The following is a 20774-nucleotide window of genomic DNA, read 5'->3' as shown; positions in this document are numbered from 1 at the left end:
AGGAGGAAATCCACCCTGTACCAGTCACCTGCAGCCTCTGAGCACGTGCCCCAGATGTGCAAACACTGAAATCTGCCCTTAGGTGGTCAGGGCTGTAGTACAAATACAGCCACAGGAATTTATAGAGGGTAGCATAAACAGTGAACTATTAACCCAACTGCTTCTGCCTGACCCTTTCACCTCTGTGACTTCAACACCTTTATGTGCCACAGACTCCAGTCTTCAGAGACAGTGGTGCAAGAAAAAAGGCATCAGAAGGACTCTGAGAGGTTTTCCCTTCATGTCTCCCCAAAAGGGGCCACCTATCAAACATCAATTAAAGATATCCCTAAATCCAGCAAATGAAGTGCCGAGACTGAAAACCACAGCTACCGGTGAGGGGCTGTTTCATGGTAGCTGACTTTCTGCAGCACATCACAACAAAGTGCAATTAAAAACCGGTAAAGATGGGGTTTAGAAAACTCACAAGGCAGTAGAAGATGCATCATGTTCATTAGCGGGTGGTTTTTCATCAGCAAGACTCGTCATACCCCAAAAAGGAACGCCGCTTGGTTGCAGGGGTCATGTCCATAAAACCAGTTACAATTTCAAACCCCAGGATTTTAGCATCTGAATTCCTTACTACTAAAATTCTCCCATCACCTTGGCTTGAACAGACAGGAGCTTTGTGCAAAGGAAAAGAAGGAAAAACTGTACACTAAAGATAGTTTTAAAAGCTGGTCTGTACATTTTATATTACGGTTTCTTTATGAAAATTTAGGAAACACTGAAACTAGTCACACGGAGCTGAAAGGATACACAAATCCCTGGCAGTACTATGCATGCTGCATTGCAACCCATCCCACTTCTGCTACAGATTAGTTTCTATTTTAATTTTATTCCTTCTGCATAAATAATATTAATTACAGTAAATCAGCATAATTATCTCCTCCGCTAAGCATCCCTACCTCCTCTGATGACAATGAATCTTTCCCTTGGACCTCTGAACCAGATGGCTAAGGCACTTAGATACCCACGTGCAGCACGGGCAGCGACTAGATACCTATTAAAGTTTAATCATTAATTTAGCATCCTAAATATACCCCACGTAGATAAAATGTCTATTGCTCAAGCTGTCCGATCCCCCCGTGATGAGTAAATAAGACATAAAAGCTCAGAATAGAAAAAGTCTGTGGCCTTTCTTCATTTGTTAGACAACGAGTGCGTGTATGTTGATATGCGCACATGTATATACAACACACGCACAGCAATGCGTCATTTGGGTCACAGGCAGTTAAAAAATAACAAGGGTTACTGAAAATAAAATCAAATTTCATAAAAGCCAGCCCAAACCTCCCACTTCCAAGAGGGATGATTCGTTTTGGGGATGACTCCTCAGCCCGTTCAGCCAGGTTTGCTTTTGTGTGCCGCTGGGGTGGTTTAGCTGGCGACAGAGGCACCTCCTCTTTGGATGGATGCTCGATATGGATCTGGTGGAGCTCCTCTGTGCAACGTCAGGTGGTGGATGATTGTAAAGCGCAAACATTTCATATTTTAAAACAATAAATACAAATAAATAGACTGGATTCATCCCGTTACAAGGACGGCGACCCTCTGCTTTGCCCAAGTGGTAAAAATCCAACCAGCTCCAAAGGCTGGGAAGAAACATCAAAGCACTTCAGTGCTGCTATCTCTGCAGAAATCCTTTTGGCCCACACGGCAGCACCAACAGGAAGAAGGTGCTGCCACTTTGGAGCAAGTGAGAGGGGATCCTGTCATGGTGAGAGAGCATGTGAAATAGATCAGATGGAAAATTTGCTCAACTCCTCTCTTTCCTGAAGGGATTAAAACTATTACATGGGGTCATGGGCTTTCGCCCATTCCCAACAAAACAGCTAGAAAGATTGTGCCAATTTCACAGCAGGAGAGAGGGACAACAGGACACTAACCAAAGAGGCACTGGGCCCAGGCCACATAACCAAGGAGCTGGTGTCTTTTTTTAAATAAACAGATTTTGGGGGGTGGGGAGGGTGGGGTGTCTTTATTTCCAAATAAAAATCTATGTTTGCTTCTCTGCCTGTCCGGACTCATGATAACCTTGCTCTTTTACCATGTATTATGTGATACGGACACATCTTACAAAAGTAGGAAAGAACTGTTATTTTGGGGATGTTTCTTTAGAATTGCCAGTCACACCAAGAGAAGCACCGGTGCATGGGTAGTTATTCTGTAGCTATTGGAAAGCCATGTCATAATTCAAACAATTTACGCATCTCTTCCTTCTGTGAGAGGTGGAAGAGAGCAGAGCTTACATGCACCCACCGCCATGAGCTTTCACTGGCTGCCCGAAGCATCACAATTTGTAACAGGAAATGAAGGACACAGATCCAGCACCATGACAAGGCAAAGAATTAACATGTCAATCACCCAAAGGAGAGAAAAAAGCCTTCATTAGTGTTTGCCACAAACTAGAAGTTCATGTGGTTGGTTTCACGTCCCGAAGCTAGAAGACCTGCTCCCTTGGCTGCGTTGCACAGCGTTTGCTGCTGTGCGCAGAGCTGTCTCAGTTTGCCCAGGATTTCCTGTTCTCCGCATTTTTCTGGTTCTTCTCCAGTCGCAGCGTGGGTCCTCCTTCTGATTTGGCCAGGGCTGTGAGTGAAGCCAGGCTGGAGGCTGAACCGGAGAAGTTGCCGCTCTTCCTGTTCTCAGTGGCGACTCCTCCTTGCAACCTCAACCCGGTGCTCCGCCGTCTTGCTGATCCTGTGGCCTTTTTAACTCTGCCTGGTTTCACAAGCAATCCATAGCCTGGGTTGCATCTGAAATACTGCTTCCCTCCAATCGAGCCATCATTCTTACCTGTGACAAGAAAAGAAACAAAGATGATAGATGAAATGGCTCTTATTCTGTGTGTATGGTGTGTTCTCCATATGCTGGGCTGCATCACCTTGACCTTGGCCAAGGGGGGGGATTCTTCCCCTCTACTCTGCTCTGGTGATACCCGTCTCTGCAGTCCTGCATCCAGCTCTGGGGCCCCTAGCATAAGAAGGAGTTGGAGCTGTTGCTGGGGGTCCAGAGGAGGCCACAGAGATGCTTGGAGGGAAAGCCATTGCACAGTTACTCTGAATGGGACACTCCATCTTATTCTTCCTTCCTGCTCACTATTCAGGGGAATGCTTTAATTTCACCAAAAGTGTTAAATACTCAGTTCAGCAACAGAGGCATCAGCAAACTATCAGGAAGGAAGGAAAAAAAGAAAAAAAAGACATTTAAAAGAACTTTTGGGTTTCTGAGTTGATGAGAGTCTGAAGTTGAGAAGAGTTCCTGTTTCCATGTCATAAAACCTCCACAGAACAGACAGAACAATTTCTTTACACTGATGCTGTCTTTAACTTCTTTAAACATTCTCCCCCATCACTGTTCTGGGTACCGGGACAGAGACCCCTCCTATCTGTAAAGGGAATGTGAAACGATATGACAGCTCTTTAAATGACATAAAATCACCCCTTTTGTTTTACAGGTATCTCCTCTCTACCACCAGCACTGCTTTGGGTCCCACATAGCCCCACCGTGGCCAAAGACTTGGACTTCTACCACTGCCTGTAAGTGTGACCAAGATAAAAGTTTGTGATCATATTTTCCAATGGCAGCTCCAGATGTGCACATGAATCCAGTTATGCTCCAACAAATCAAGGACTTACTCCTCATGGAAACAGATGGGGAAACAAAAATACCCAGTAACATCAGCAGCTGAGGTCCCAATAGACCAAAAAAATCTTGTCGCTCTTTGGCTCTTCCATGGACACTGAAGCTGACACCAGGTATGTGCAAAGAGCTTAATAGAATTACCACTGTGGATTAGAGTAGCCAGACAGGAAGGGAAGGTGACTTTCCAAAATGGAAATGAATCTGTAAATATATATATATATTTCTTAAAATAAGGTATGAATTCAGGACTGAGCACTGGTTTACAACTTTCAAAGGGATTAGAGCCGCAGTTTGCTTTCCAGACTGGGAAACTCCAGAGTTTTCTGAAACCAGCTGAAAGCACACCTTCCATTTTAGCTTTTATGAGCACACCAGGCACAGAGAAGATAACTGCTCACTTAATGGGAGCTCTGGATCCTTGACACAGTATTTATCTTGGTGAGCAGCTTCCATCCCAGGAAGTGTGAAGCAGAGATGAGTGTAGGCAACTCCCTGGGACATGCTGATTCACCAAACAGCCTGCACTGCATACTTGGAATGCCACAGCTTGGTTAAAAGGATTTCAATAAGGAGCTTTATGTGCCCTTGGTAAACCAAACCCTTTCAAATATCAAAAGGCAGCGGTATCTACTGCTTGCCTCTTGAATTTTCCACTGGCATGCCCTGCCTTCCCCCAATCCTACCTGCTCTTGGAGAAAATAAGTCCTTTGAAAGTGGTGTCAAGGAAGTTATGAAACCTGGGGCTGCAGCAGAGAACAAATGCCAGGTGTCATCTTTCATCTTGTGATAAAGTCACTGGTTTTCCCCATCACTGTGCAACAGCACATACGAACAGAGCCTCTCCAGGAACAGCACCCTCATTTCCAAAAAGCATGTATTAGAGCCTAAATTCTGTGAAGTCTACAGTTGTACAAGAGTCACACATGAATGACAAACGAAAAGCTGAAAGAAACTTTAAATCATCTGTATGTCCTGGTGGTCAAAGTGTGATTATTTCCTACTGGTTTTTACATATATAGGTGTATAAATATCAATATATACACAGACATAAATAGTATTTTGCCATTTAACAGCTTATTTTTAAACAGCTTGTGAGAGACTAGGTAACCCCTTGGAAGCCTTTGCAATTTATTAACCCTGAATGTTCCTTTGGTTATTTGAATTCCACAGCTCCTGTTGTGCTTTGGACACCCTTATCCACAGAGCAGAAGCCCAGAAGAGAACTCTTTGGACACAAGGGCTGTCCCCTGCAACTATTTACTTACTTACCTGCACTGTAAAAGCAATCCTGATTCCTACCTCCACTGTAAGAAGCCAGTGAAGTAACTGAAAAGGCACACAACTCTGTGAGAGGTCAGTGAGACTAGGTTTACAAAGGCAGACTGGAAAAAGACAACAGCAGGGAAAGATATTTCCCATCTCAAAATGCACCAAGTAATGGCTAATGTGCTCCCCCCTCATCAGAAAGTGACATTAAACTGAAGCACTGCAAATCCTGACATGCTGTCTGTATATTTTACCTGAAGGTAAATCCAGCTCGACACCAACCCATGTTCCCTCTTGAAAGTCTGTGGGCCCAATATATCTAACGGTGCCTGTCTTATTTGCACCAGCTGTGACATATTCCCCTTCTTTCAGCCACTCAGGAATTTCATTGGCTTCTTCAGAATCAGAAGCCACCTCCAGTTTTTCTTCTGCTGTCTCTGATCCGTTATGGTTCAGTCCACGGGTGGTGGCTGTACTCTTCTCTCCTTGCTGCTCTTCTGTGTTTAGTGAATACATGGGATCTGTTCCCAGCATGCTTGTAAAGGACTTCAGTTCTGATGTCTTGACTTTCTGGATTTTGAAGGGGGAGGCTGCAACACCAGGCTGGGACAATTGTTCGGGAAACCCCAGTTCTGAAGACTCTGAAGCCATTTCCTTTTTCCTAGCTTGTCCTGCTGACTCCATTGATTGTTTGGATAACAACTCCTTCTTTGGAGTGGAGGTAGAAAGAAAGGTTTTTGCATCAGTTGCTACAGAGGCATCATTTCCCTGCTCGCTTTGAGTCACAGGAGATATGCAAGATTTGGATTTCAAAGCATCGTTTCCATTTACTTCAGTGCTGTCTTTAGGTCTTGCATGAGTGCTTTGAAGGCTGAAGGCAGGTAGATTCTCTCTCTTAGTACTGAGACAGCTTTCTGATGAACTGTCTGAGTGCCCTGGCATGTCAGAAGAAGGGACCTGAGTCACAGCAGGAGCTGGGAAGTCACTGGCTGAAGGTGTTTGACTTCCTGGTTGAGCCACAGCATCAATTCCTGCTGCAAGGGCCTCAGAGAGAGTGGCTGTCGAGACACTGTGAGAAAAGTACCCACTGGAGGCTTCACTTAGAGGACTTGGAGGTCCCTCCTGGGAGTCCTGTGCCTGGGTGTCTCCTGAGGGCTGCTGCAAAGGCACTTTGGGTGTCTTTTCTGGACTCTTGTCCACCTCAGACGTCTGCACTGCAGTTTCGAATGGCTGTTTTCCTATTTCCTCTTGTTTAATCTGAAACAGAGAAGGACAGGGACCTGTTACCCAAAATATCTGAGCTAAAAGGATAGATACAAGGCCTCTGGGAAGTTCTAAGACCTTTGGCTTATCTAAATCCCTGTGTAGCTGCAAAGTCCAAAAGATGCAAGCTGATCCGAAGTCAGCTTTGCAAATCTGGTAGGATTGTCAGCTCATTTCTTCCATTAATAAGAAAAGTGTCTGTCAACTAAAAGAAATACATCCCCCAATATTTACTGAAAAATTGTTTATATTGCAGGAATGGTCATTTGCTGTTTGAATAGCAGGATTTATAGGAAATGTGAAACAGCCATGATCTATAAGTCTCTCAGTTATTTGGCTTAACTCTCAGGATTGATAAATCATGCCTCTCCAACTAAACTGTCATTTATGCCCCCATTTCCAAATGCCATTCCCACCTCAATGCCACCAGCACCACACACTTGCAGAGTATGAAATTAACTGCACCTCACGAGATTAACAGCCCATTTTAGTGATGTATTTCTTGGCTGTAAAGTTTACTAAATCTGATAGATCAATATCTTTCGCCAGCACATGTACTCTAAAAGATTAGGATGTCTCTAAATCTCTTTGGGAGGGAGGGAGGAGGCTGCTAATATGAAGGGGAAAAAAACAGTGGTTGGAGGACGGCAGATTTGCACAGATCTTAACTCTCAAGTGTACGTTTTTTGTTTATTGTTCAAAATCTTGTGGTTTATCCCATCTAGTGATTAAGTCTCCTGAACTACACGATTTTCACCTTATTTTGAAGTGGCTTTTCCACTGGAAATATAAGTGGAATTTCGAGAAAGAGGGATTTGACTGGATTACAGGAATTTCAGAACCAAAGGCTATCCTGCTATTGCTAAATGTAATACAGAAGAATTTTTTTAAATATTCCTATGGATTACAGGCATAATTTAGCTTTTCTATGGAGAGGATGGTGTGCATGTGGACTCTGGAGCTCTGCTCAGTCTTTGTTTTCCCTTGTAAGCGTTCAGATAACACATTTTGCTAAGACAATAAAAGCACAAGTGGGAGAAAGATGACTTGCTATTCATGAGACTGAAGTTCTGCTGAACTGTGGGAGATCAGAGTGTCTATTTTCTTTCCAGCTTATCAAGAGCCTTTTTTTTCATGCCAATATCATTAATTGTCTTGAAATGTAAAATTGAGAATTAAGCTCAACACTCAGAATAACAGACATGTTCTGTCTATAGAAAGCAACAGAGCCCAGCAATTTGCCTTTTAAAGCAGCAAACCAGCTAAATTTTAGCTAGTTAACTGCTAATGCAATCATATGATTTACAAGCCCTTCAAATACAAAAGTGTAACTGGTGATAAGGGGAGATTTTACCAGGACCTAAGAAAACACAGCAACACACACTGCATTTAATTATCTCAACGAAAGAAGTGCAACAGGTTTTAAATAGCTAACCCAGCAGTTGCTTCTGCCACCTCTGGTTTCCAGGTACGGGAATATGAAAATTGTATCATGATATCCTGCAATGTGCTTACCTGTTTTATCCTTGCAGCACTGGTGTCAATACTGGCAGACTGAACCATAATTCGTGGGACAGCCTGCAGGGACGAAACAAAGAACATCGTTCACTTAAAGGATTAAGTGTTGTCACACTGGTAAACATTAAAACTTGTATATAAAATTCTGGAATCACAAACAAACCTCTGTCACGAAAGGATGGAGCACTGCTATTTTATTACATTCTGATAATGCGCTCTGAAAGGGTAAAAACTTAACCAAGGCCTCCCAGAACTTTAACATATAAGCAGCTACAAGTACAAATTCGTAGTGTAGGAAGTTTTCTTTAATGCACTCTGTCAAACACAGACCACTGAGCAAACAGATGACAGAGAGATCTGAGGACATGCTGGTCTGGTGAGAGAAATCCTCAGCTTCAATCCATCTCCAAAGCTCTTTCTCCATCTCCAGTATCTTAATTCAATTTAGATTTTAGCATTGCTTGCTTTAACTCAAAAAGGAAGTGGAAAACAAGATCTGCGTATCTTCTATTAAAAGAGGGCACCACTACTGCCTGCTAGAGTGAAGACTACACACACCATTTGCTAATGATGATACACTGGTTCTGTGCCAGAAGAGCAACTTCCGTGTTTCAACAGTATCTCCTCTTTCACAGCATGGGGCTTGATACTGAAGGTATTGACAATAAACGTCCCTCACATGCTCCATATTCGGGTTTTTATGTTTTAAGATTTCAAATAATCACTTTCCCAAGACTATAACAGCAAACTGTGATACTTGACTATAAATCTTAGGCTTGGGCTAACACACACTGGTGAGACAGGAGGGAAAGGGAGCACCAGTTCAGTGGAGAAACTTGGAAAAGAGAAGCAAGAACTAAAAGAGAGAGGAGATAAAGGCAGAAACATCTCTCTTCAGCTCTGTTAAATAATGTACTGCAAGTGCAGATTCATACTTTGAGGGAAAGAGCTCCTTAAGGGTGACACATTTTATGATTTGGGAGCAGTCTGCCTTTTTTCTTTTTTCTCCAAGGGACTTAAGAACTCCTTCTGCAGAAAAACACAGGCAGTGCTCATCTCTGAGACAGCTATTTCCAGAATTCAACTTTCTGTTTAAAGAACTGAAGCTTTCCAGCTGGAGTAAGGTAACTCTTCTTTTGCATCCCTTCTAAGTACAGTAAAGCAGGAATGTGACTAACCCTGTCCCCAAAAGAAATAAACATGGAAGAAAAGAACAGCTATGATTTATAGAGATTGCCAGGCATTAATTAAAAACGTGGTTGTTCAAGGTAAAAAATAAAAAGACAAAAGACAGACAAAAAACCCAAGAGGTTCACAGTGGATCAAAATAATTTTTAGATGTTAAAGCTCAGTTCAATAAAAGAAAGCAGGAGGGGGTGGGGTTTGCTTATCATTAAACGTGCTAATTGAAAGTACACCACTGAAGTGGGGTTCAGAGCAAACTGGCTCTATTTTGGGTGAACAAGGCATTAGTGTTTCAAGATCCTTACTAGGACACGTGCTGGGGCTCCAGGAACAGATGATGACCCGAATCAGAACAAATCAGTGAAGCCTAAACATAAACACAGCTTTAGGGCTCGTGATCCAGTGGCATTCAGACACCTCATAGAATCATAGAATAGTTAGGTTTGGAAAGGACCTTAAGATCATCTAGTTCCAACCCCTCTGCCATGGCCCCGGACACCTCACACTAAACCATGCCACCCAAGGCTCTGTCCAACCTGGCCTTGAACACTGCCAGGGATAGAGCATTCACAGCTTTCCTGGGCAACCCATTTCAGTGCCTCACCAACCTTACAGGAAAGAACTTCCTCCTTATATCCAATCTAAACTTCCCCTGTTTAAGTTTTAACCCATTACCCCTTGTCACTATGGTCCCTTAATGAAGAGTCCCTCCCCAGCATCCCTATAGGCCCCCTTCAGATACTGGAAGGCTGCTATGAGGTCTCCATGCAGCCTTCTCTTCTCCAGGCTGAACAGCCCCAACTTCCTCAGCCTGTCTTCATACAGGAGGTGCTCCAGTCCCCTGATCATCCTCATGGCCTCCTCTGGATTTGTTCCAACAGTTCCATGTCCCTTTTATGTTCAGGGCACCAGAACTGCACACAATACTCCAGGTGAGGTCTCACAAGAGCAGAGTAGAGAGGCAGGATCACCTCCTTCGACCTGCTGGTCACGCTCCTTTTGATGCAGCCCAGGATACGGTTGGCTTTCTGGGCTGTGAGTGCACACTGAAGCCGGCTCATGTTCATTTTCTCATCCACCAACACCCCCAAGTCCTTCTCCACAGGGCTGCTCTGAATCTCTTCTCTGCCCAACCTGTAGCTGTGCCTGGGATTTCTCCTACCCAGGTGTAGGACCTTGCACTTGGCATGGTTAAATTTCATGAGGTTGGCATCAGCCCACCTCACAAGCGTGTCAAGGTCCCTCTGGATGGCATTCCTTCCCTCCAGCATATCAACCGAACCACACAGCTTGGTGTCATCAGCAAAGTTGCTGAGGGCGCACTTAATCCCACTGTCCATGTCAGCGATTAAGATGTTGAACAAGAACTTCAGCTTCCTTTGGAATGAAGTGGCAATCTTCTAAGACAAAAGTATTAACCTGAAAACAACTGTAGTATTGACTTGTGACTGGGTTCAGAGATAGCTGAGAGCAATAAGGTGAGTGAGTACTCTGACTCATCCTAAGCATTAACTCTGATACCCAAGGATAACTTGACTGTCACAACAGCCAAGGGTTTTACTTTAAAAAAGACCAGAGAGGAGAGGGATTAACCTTCTTGTGAGAAAGCCCTGCAAATTTTAGTTTTAATAGACACTTATCACAGTATTAAAAGGAAAAGAGTACTTGGCAGAACACTTATTCTCTCCTCTTCAACCATCTTTGAACCATGGGTTGGTCCATCCTGGGAGTGCTATTAAATATCACCTTTTAAAAATAAAAGGTCACAAGACATTAGGGCTAATCCCTAGGCAGGCACTTACAAAGCACTTCAAACCTTTTGCAGAGGTGCAGCTGAACCTCATTGAGAAGCCAAGGCTCTTGAATTCAAATTATCCCAGTTAATTATCTCCATGGTCCATTCTGGCATCCCAGAAAGGTTGCACATATGAAACACTGTCCTTGTTGCTTCCACATGTCTATCTGTGATATGTTGGAGAAGGGGAAACAGCCTTTTAAAGCAGAGCTTGTATCAGGAGCTAAAAACAGCTCCAGTGCTCACTGGCACCACAACACAACTTTAGTTTTTCGCCCCATTTTCTCCCAGTATACATGCCTTGGCTGGGAAGTACTTTGAGGTCTAGTATTATTATCCAGAGATAAGCACTTGGAATTGAAATAAGAAAAAGTGTTTAAAGATACTTCTCAGTTCCTTTGATTTATTTTTCTCTCTTTATATCAAATAAACAGAGGAGAAAGCTTGTTTGGAATTTTTATCTCTCAGAAACCTTCAGTCTTACAGCTTGTAAATCCACAAAACCTAAAACTGGTTGATATCAAATAGCAAATGAAAGAAAACCATTACACTTTAATCATGCCTCATCAAGTTCTCCTCCTGAAAGGATGACAAATCTCAAAACTACAATAACTCTGCCAAGCAATGTTTAGAAAAACACGGAGAAAAAAGCAATTATGAGAAGTGGCACTTGCCCAACGTTTGTGTTGACAAGAAACAGATGGGCAGAAACACCCTCACTGGGGTGCAAGGGTACTAAACTGAATCTGTGTTATGAAACGCAGTCAAGTAACTTGGGTGGGATACTAAAAATACTGTGTTTGAGTATCTATGAAGACATTACTGGATGAAAAGTATTTCTGAATCGAGAGCCAAATTCTATCATTAAACATTTGCAGATAGCGACTGCTAAACCAGACATATATATTTACCCACTGGCAAAACATGATCCTTTTACAGTGATAATTTTTGGCACAATGTCTTCATCCAAGCTGACAAAATATAGACTAAGAGAGAACACGAAAGGAATTCACTTTAAAGCACCTTTGAATCATTGTAGAACAAAAACTGTCTTCTTCCTGAGAGCTGCTACTCTGTGCAATGAGTTTATAAGGATATCTAAGAGCACGTATTTTCTGGTCAGATGAAAGGTCAGTTTGCACATACTCTGAGGTGACCAAAAGCCATGTTGTTACTAGTGATTAGTGGAATCTGGAAACCAACCTGGTACACTGGTGAGCATGAAAAGGAAAAGCAAATGTGATTCTCACCCCACTTAGAGAGGCACTAAAATTAATCCTAAATGAGCTCCTTTTCATACCATATATTGCATACATAATGACAACATCTTCAACGAGCTCACAAAAACACATTTGGTATTTCTATGTCATTAAACATTTTGTAAAATGCCTCTGACAATAGTGACTGATGACTTCAATACAAAGCCTTTTGATTTCATGTAACTGGATGAAAATTCTTCAGTGTTAACACCCAATATGCAGAAAGTTCAGTGGCAGATAACAGAACAGACTGGGCGAGCGCGTACCAGAATTATCCTTCAAGCTCCAGAAATGGTCTAGCCAAGGTTATAGCTGATGCAATCCTAAAAAGGCATTATCAGAAAACTTCCACTGCTCTTGTCTATGCTTTACCATCTGCAGATAGGAATCACTGAGCTCAAGAACTGTCACACTGACAGTATAATGTTCACATCATCATTTAAAAGCAACTATTGGAAACAGCAGCAGGGCATAACAGTTGCTTCATTAAATGTAGATTTAAATCAGTTTAAATCAGCACCCGGGATAAAATACTTTCACAAGACAGAGCAATGCAGTAAGAACTCTGAATTCCCTAGGATAAAGTCAAAAAAAGATGAATCAATTTTTAAAAGCCATCCCCCGCCCAAATATTCCTCTCCGCCCTCAATTTTAAAATAATTAAAACATAATTAATCATTCAAATATAAAGTCTCCTGCATTCCAAAAGGAAACCTGAAACCCTGTACAAGTTAGTTGTATGTTTGGTGTTTGTTTTCTTCTCTAAAGAAACTCTTAATTTAAATCGTAATGCAAACAAAACCCTCTTATACCACCTTTCATATGAAGAACATTTCAGCCTGTAATACCACTTCTGAATTTCACATTTCTAATACACTTTATGCAAAAGTAACCAGAATTTTCTATGTAGCTAAATTATTTTGTTCCTAGGTCTGAGCAGATTAAGAGGGTAATTTATAACCATTTTCAAGTTAGTTCCTAAAGATGTTTCAGTGGTTTGCTCCAAGAACTTTAAAAGTAATTTTTCCATACTCATTAAAAACTATTTGTATGAGGATGATAGTGAAAACTGAATTTGGAAAGAAATGAAAAAACTAACAACTCAGTCAGAAGAGCCAGACACATAGCAGCTCAGCTGGCCACAGAGGATCTGTTGAGCTATGCTGATTACAGCATCGAAACAATTCTTTATTTGAAACACTGAAAAAAGCCTTCAAGATTTTAAAGATGGCTCTCTGAGGCCACGTTATTTACATTTGATTAAGGAACGGCAGTTCTAGCAATTATACTATGCACCATGCACATCCATGAAGCTGTTATTTTTAATGCACTGGCAGAAAAAGGCATTTGTCTATTTAGATAATGAAATCAGCTAATGAAAAACTATTTTTTAAGATTAATTACTACATCTGCATCAGAAGGTGAAGGAGAAAAAATTGACACCTGCCCTCTCTGTAGTCACATGGCTGCATTTTCAGACCACAAACAAAGTGAATTACATTAGTACATGAAAATTCAGAGAACAAATTTTTTTAAGATAGGTGTGACTCAAGATCTCTCATTCAAGCCATGTGTTAAAACATTATTTGAGCACCCAACATGGTCCTCAAGTATGAAGGTGATGAAAATCTACTTATGAAATTGATCAGAGGAATTTGCTTCAGCCACGGCAATGTCAATAAAACCCAGAAACTGAAATTTCATATGTACATTCTTAATGTCAGGACCCAACAATGCCCTTAAATGTAATTACACGGGCAGTTCCTGGAGATCAGCAGGGTCACAAGGTAAAGAACAGTAATTCTGCTTGGTGCACACTATGAAAGCCTCAGGATGTTAATAAAAAAGACAAGCTTCAAGAGCATGTATGTAATATAATTAAGCACAGATAGATGAAACTCTGATTCTCCATCCACCTGCATGTTTTACACAAGATTTTTAAACTTTTCCACATCAGCAATAAGGGTTGGCAAGGCGTTAGATCTTGCGCACTGCAGTACTAAGCTTTTTAAAGAACAGACTAGGTAAATAAAAAGCAATTCCTGCAGTCCTGAAAGGCTTAAATAATTGGCTTTTTTATTTACAGACTACTGGCGATTAATTTAAAGGCATCAGATACTGGAGAAAATAGGCCTTTTCTAACTTAAAAGTATATAAACAGCTTCATCAGAAACCAATCTTTTAGGTACATAAACAGCTTCATCGGAAGCCGTTCTGCTAGTTACATAAAGAATCCTATTATGCCAAATTAATTCAATCTAACTAATTAGAGAGCAGGAAGTTCTTTCAATTATTTTATGTGCTGTCTGAGAAACACACTTGAATACGAGAGCAGATTTCATTAATTGCGGTTCATTATTCTCCAGATTAGTTACTAAACTTGCATCAGAAGGTCAAAGACAGCAATTTTGTTAGCTGCCACCACCTTGACTGAAATGTCTTTGCATTTCTGAAACTCAGACAACCACTGACTACAAACACAAACAGGACTTGGAAAGACATTTTAAGATAACTTTTGCATGTCCTCCCGTGCTCTAAGGTTGCCAGCCTAAGCAACAGCATCTGACTGAAATAAAGACTGCTTAAATCAAAAAGGTGTTTTCAGAACAACTGATCAGAACTCCAGCTTCTCTTTACTCACGCAGAGATTCGGTAACACATTCACTTGGAAAACTGCTTGGTCACAATAAACTTCAGTTATAAGCTTGGAAAAAAGTACAGCTCCCTTGGAAACAATGCTCAAAACCTCTAAAATCAACTTAGCTGTAAGATACTGCTTACAAGGAGTAACAAAACAAATCTGATGGTTTCTGTGGAGATGTACAGCCACCTAACCTCGATAATTTAACTATAACACATTGAAAATTTAATAAGCCTGACCAACCATCTAGTTCAAGATGGTTCACCAGCATTTTTCCAGAACAGATTTAAATGACATTAGATCATAGAATCATAGGATGGTCTGGGTCAGAAGTGACCTTAAAGCTCCCCTAGTACTAACACCCCTGCCATGGGCAGGGACATCTACTAGACTAGGTTGCTCAAAACCCTGTCCAACCTGGCCTTGGACACTTGAAAACATCTGGCTGAACAACCTCACCTCTCTCAGCCACATAATTAAGCACTCTCAAATAATGTAACAGATACACAAAGATCCCTTTGAAAAGGGAGCTTGACAAGAACTTTGGGCATTCTTTTTCACTGTAGTTGTTTGATGAACCAGGAGACAGTAATAAACCGATCCACTTTGCTTTTTGGTATTTGTGTTGAAAAAAACTGGTTTGCCTATCTGCTTGTTTTGGTTTTAGCCAAGAAAAAGTAATATGGAAGTTTCCATTTGCTTTGTAAAGCACTCCTTTAGTTATTTCTATTCTTGAACTTAATTCTCCCAAGTATACAGCAACAGAAGTCCATCAGTTCTCAACTAGGGGTCAGTTTCCTTTGAAGTTACAGCCGAAAAAATCATTTTGGCTTCACCCCGCCCCTGTATTTTTCATTGCTCACCACCTACTCTCACCTTGCACATTCACTTATGTCCTCTGCTACTGCGTATCGAAGTTTTATTCTTCCACAGAACTAAGACGCATTGTTCTGTATTTTCTGAGATTCAGAAAATACAGAACTAAATTTTGTGTCCTCTCTGTTGTGTAGTTTACTACTGCTGTGCAAGAATTACTAGCCTGCTGCCTGGCACTGGCAGGTTAGCAATAAGGTGTTATAGCTGATTGCCAAACAGTGACCCCCATAGAAGCCCCATCACCCACCATGTGCAACAGCCATTCATCACCACCACCATTTAAGTTGTTCTGGCCGCATTTGCATCATCAGGCCATTAGAAAGAAACAGCAAGAAAGATTATGAGACATGATATTTACAATCTTAAAGACCGTCTTGCTACAACAGCACGTACTTATTTTTGTGCTGCTCAGAAGAAGCTGTAGCTAATTCTGTAGCAGTTTCTTCAGTTTTTCCTCTCTTCTGTAAGCTGCAGTTGCTAGCAGGAATGAAGCAGCCCTGTTTCCTCACTGATAGGGCTACAAAGACTCTCTATAAACCTCTCAAACCAGTGAGGTGTATTTGTAATACAACTGAACTTGTTCTATTAAAAACCCTGAAGTTACAAATAACTTCAAAATTTCATTTTATTATACAGATCCAGTGGTCATGGAAAAATGTAATGTAAGCAAGCAATAAAATATCACACACTCTTGTTTCTATATTAGCCTTTATTTTTTTAAAGCAAAGTAGAAATAGCATTTTCCCTCTTTTTAAAAGGTGCTGTGATCATGATCTGATTACTTGAGCTCCTATAGTAATCTATAATATAAATTAAAATATCTTTAAATAGATGTTTGCCGTTTAAAAACTGACTTAAAGACAAATAATCTTGAACAGTAGGAAGGAGTGGTAACAGGTGGTTAGACTAGAGGCAGGAAATTAGGCCTCATTTCTAATCTCAGCTCTCATTGATTCAGTACGAATTCAAGAAGTTGTGAAAGGCTCTCACTGCAATTGTAAAGAGCACCTATTTGCATCTTTCAATACCCAAATACCTTTAAACAAAGACACTCTCAATTTTAGTTCTCTAAGTTTCATAGATGAATAAGTTTATATGATTCTAGTCTCAACACCAAGGCTGTTGTAAGCAGAAGACAATATGAAAAAGTATAGCAAATAAATTAAAGATACAGGTGTAAAATCTGCTCCCTTTATTACTTTGTAGAGAATAAAACCACAGTCTAACTAAACATATTTTACATCTGCCTGATTCCTGTGTCATGTCTGTCATAAGTTACTTCCAAAAAATTAAAGATTTAGTCTATTTCATCTGTTTTCTTTAAAAGACAGTAGCTTTTTCTAGTGTGCTTGACAATGCAGACTAGAAAAAGGAGGACTACCAGCTTACCAGGTAGCAGACTACCAGCTACTCCTCAAAGCACAGAACCCACAGTTAGAGCATGAGAAGTTTTGCAGCACAGCATCCAAAACTAAAACCAAATGCTTCTCTGATGTGTGGTATAGGTAAGAGAATGAATTAAAGCAACTGGCCAAAGCACAGAGCAGAAGACAGTAAAAGGTGACATGAGCAGGGGTGAGGGATGGGAGGGAATGGCATATGAAATAACAAATTAAAAACAGAATTACCTTTTCCACTTGGCCATACTCAAACAACACTAAGTGCACTTCATGAATTTTACTTCATGAATTTAAATGATACTGATGCTGCAAGCAGTATTGCCATAAATCATGCTGGTAGCGTACCTGGCACTTCTAGAAAGCCGAGTGGGCTGAGTGTATCAATAGGTTTAAACCACTCTACTATCTCTGGACAGTGAAGAGAGGAAATGCCTCACAAGGCTTCACTATAACCAAAACCTTGGTTTGCACTGCAAAAACATAGCCTATTTGATTTCATTTTTTACCTGCTGTGCAAGGGGAGAGGTCTGCCTGCCCTTTTTGTCATCTCTAACAGGAAAGAGAGACTTCAGCAGCTTTGGCATCTGAGGCACAAAGGACTTTACAGGATTCAGGTAGGAAGCAGCAAGGCTACCAATACCTGTTGGAAGAATTGAAAAATGAGAACAGCTATGCTTTGGAGAAAGGAAAAGAAAAAAACCCGAACAACAAAACCCAAACCAACCCCACCCCCCAAGCAAATTACAAAACTGTTATCATTTTAGTCTAAGATGACATCTGCCAGTGGTCAAAGCATTAGCCAAGCAAAAGCATTGAGTGCTTGCTTCTCCCTTGAATGGCGCAGGTCGTAATCTGTGGCCCCAGCATACATCTTTTTTTTTCCATCACATGGCATGAAAAGCTTGTTGTTTGCAAATGGAAACATAAAATGCTTTACAAATTGCAGAAGCAGGAAAAAAAGCAACCAACAAACACAAACAAAAAAAAAACCAAAACAACAAAAAACCCCCAAATCAAGAAGCAAAACTGAAAAAGGATGTCCATACAACACACATTTTTAACAACAATTACAAAACTTACTACAGGTAAAAGATGAGAAGTTCCAAGTTAAGAAAAAGAAAAAATGTTAGGGGCATTCAAGTCTCCTTACTCACAATGCTGTTTTCCTAAACTACTTCCCCTTGAGAAAACCTAGGAAGACATGCAAAACATTACTACTATCTATCTCTGTGCTCTTAACTATATATTAGGTACAACAGCTGCAAAATAGCCATACAGTTCCAGGGCTGCTTATTTCCCAAAACATTTGTAGCCTTACTGTCTTTGCTGCTTTACTCATGTAACAGACAGCATCTTCTAAGAGCAGCTAGGTTTTGGCTTTTGAAAATGAACTACTGAGATAAAGACTGCATTTTCAGACAACTTTAAACATATGGCATTTAATTCTTAGCAGAACTAGTACCAGATTTAAAGGAAAGGCCAGTCAGAGTTGCCTGGAGTCCGAGTAGTTTAGCCACAACTGCTAAATGTTCACAGAAAGGGAACTGCACAGACATTGCTCAGGGGATTTCTCTGCATCTCTGAAAGCGGCTCAGCTTTATCTGAAATTCAGTAGCTGTGCTAACTTGATTTCATTTTTAGGAGAGTTGTCTTAGCTTTAGGAAAGCCCTTACCTGGATCAGGAGAGTGATTTTGCTGCCTAGGGCCTGGCAGAGAAGTACGAGATGGACTAATGCCTCTACTGGAATTTGCGGCACCTTGGGATACATCTTGCTGACTCTCCCATCGGCCCTAGAGGAAAAAAAGTTGTCTCTTTCAAAGTTAGCACACCAGTAAGAGTACAGCAATACTTCCATTCCAGCCTGCACAGCCCCTTTGCAAAGTTCAGAATGCACAGAAATAAGGAAAGACCCTTCCCCAGATGCAGTTTTAGTTGAAACACCAAGCCCTGCAAAGACATGCACCCTCAGCATCAAGGCACAGTAAAAGTCTACTTATAGAACCTCAAAGCTATAATAGTTTGTCCAGTTGTGCAGCTGTGCTTTGGAAGTTGATTACATTACAACCAGGTGAAAATAGATAGTACTGCCTACCCCAAATCCCTAAATATTTTGTTTATCTTCTCCAGAAGCAGTTATGATACCTAAATACCTACAGGGAACTTAGAGGAAAGCTGCTTTCAAGGACAGTTTTGAAGGGCAGGTAGTGACAGGACAGGGGGAATAGCTTTAAGCAGCAAGAGGGTAGATTTATTTTAGATATTAGGAAAAAAAATATTCACTATGAGGGGTGTGAGACATTGGAACAAGTTTCCCAGAGAAGATGTGGAAGTATTCAAGGCCAGGTTGGAAGGGACTTTGAGCAACCTGGTCTAGTGGAAAGCATCCCTGCATCCCCCCTCCCCTCTCGCAGGGGGGGTTGGAATTAGATGAGCTTTAAGGCCCCTTCCAATCTGTGATTTAAGGCCCCATTCTGTGATTCTTTGAGTGAAGGCTAGATGCAGGGTGTCAGAAAGAACTGGTGAAGACAGACAGAGCTCTGAACAAGAAAAGAAATAGAATCTTAGACCTAAAGGCTGGACAGTAGTGCCTAGTGTAAGAGAATGGATGAGCTAGTCAGATCAAGAGGAAGCAACTGCAGTACAGCCTGGAAGAGAGAGATGGAATACATGGCAACAAGCTGTAGGTACCAGGAGCCAAGAAAAAGATTAAGTAAAGACAGTTTAGAGTTTTGACATGGTTAGTGAAGACGAAACATCATGATTTTCAGACCTTCAAGAGCCTGAGTGCAGATGAAGTAGGAAGAAAAGGTGACTATGAAAGCAGTAGGCCATCTGCTTTCTCAAAGTCCCAGGGTTCTCCACTTGGGTTTTACATGGATCCCAAGAGATTCAGCACATGGTGTGTGACAGAAACTCCCTCAGTGGCAAAGTCTCTCGGCTAACAGAGAGAACCTCCAAGCTAGTATTTCACATCAATGCAGAAGCATCAAGAATCTATGTGGCCAAATTGTCCTTTCCTAACTCTATCATCTTGCTATGTAAAATTGCTTACAGATTTGTCTGCAACGATTACAATGAGTGACTGGCTAGAGGGTGTCTCTGCTGGAAGTTTCATGTGGGTACCGGCCAATATATTGCTTCACTGAACTGAGCATCACATTAGGTGTGTAGAGCTGAAAGGCAGGCACTGAAACCCATGTGGTGTCCTGCAAACTTACAATATATGCACACTCACAATGCCTGACAAAGTGGTTCCTTTGCACTGCTACAGAGTAGGCACTAATCAAGCTATATGGTGCTAATTTACTTACTTTATAGCAGATGTTAAGGAAATTCCATATACCTTTAAGAGTCTATGGGTCACAAGAATCTGGACTCAAATGCTACAAGAAGTCTCAACGCCTTGTGGAAGTGTTGTCCTGTTCAGGCAGTAGAATGCCCTCAGGACTACAAGCTTGTAGAGTTTAACTTTTCAGAAATAGATGTTGCAAAGACAGGATGGTGCAGCCAAACCAATACAAACCAAAGCCTGATCCCACTTCTGGTAAGGAGTTATGCTATTAGTGATACAATATCTGTACTTGTCTGAATTATATTGTTTCTGAATCTTGCATGTTCTTTTAAAACACGTAACAGGTACTTTCACAACCAGAAGGTACAGTGAACATACTAGAAAGAAGTCACAAGGGATGGACTGTTGTATTCCAGACCATAAGTTTCATGTAATTTTCCTGGAGGAAGAAGAGGGAAATGCACCTTTTCAAGAAGCTTCACGCTGTTGGATGCAAGGAAATAATCCAACCTTGAACAGAAAATGACAGGCAGCTAAACTAATCTTAACTGTAACTTGAAGTCATGAATGCTTCACCATGAATAAATAAGCCAG

The 20774-nt window shown here is 41.2% G+C and overlaps 1 protein-coding gene across 7 annotated transcripts in view; it reads right to left on the bottom strand.

Moving 5' to 3' along the window:
* Positions 1-2412: 2412 nt before the first annotated feature.
* KIF13B (kinesin family member 13B) overlaps positions 2413-20774 on the bottom strand; it is a 129283-nt gene continuing 110921 nt past the window's right edge. For all 7 annotated transcript variants that reach the window (XM_061461088.1, XM_061461092.1, XM_061461090.1 and 4 more), the window contains 5 exons: positions 18561-18678; positions 17394-17527; positions 7729-7791; positions 5205-6207; positions 2413-2835 (listed from right to left, as the gene is read on the bottom strand). In XM_061461088.1, coding sequence (XP_061317072.1) covers positions 2543-2835; positions 5205-6207; positions 7729-7791; positions 17394-17527; positions 18561-18678 — 1611 coding nt within the window. In that variant the 3' untranslated portion in view covers positions 2413-2542. The remainder of the gene's footprint in view (positions 2836-5204; positions 6208-7728; positions 7792-17393; positions 17528-18560; positions 18679-20774) is intronic.

This window comes from Pezoporus flaviventris, unplaced genomic scaffold (genome assembly GCF_033815535.1).
Source record: "Pezoporus flaviventris isolate CSIRO_AGI_PZ_B2104156 unplaced genomic scaffold, CSIRO_AGI_Pfla_v1 ptg000031l, whole genome shotgun sequence".
NCBI lineage: Eukaryota > Metazoa > Chordata > Aves > Psittaciformes > Psittacidae > Pezoporus > Pezoporus flaviventris.
This window is presented reverse-complemented; position numbering and strand designations above follow the sequence as displayed.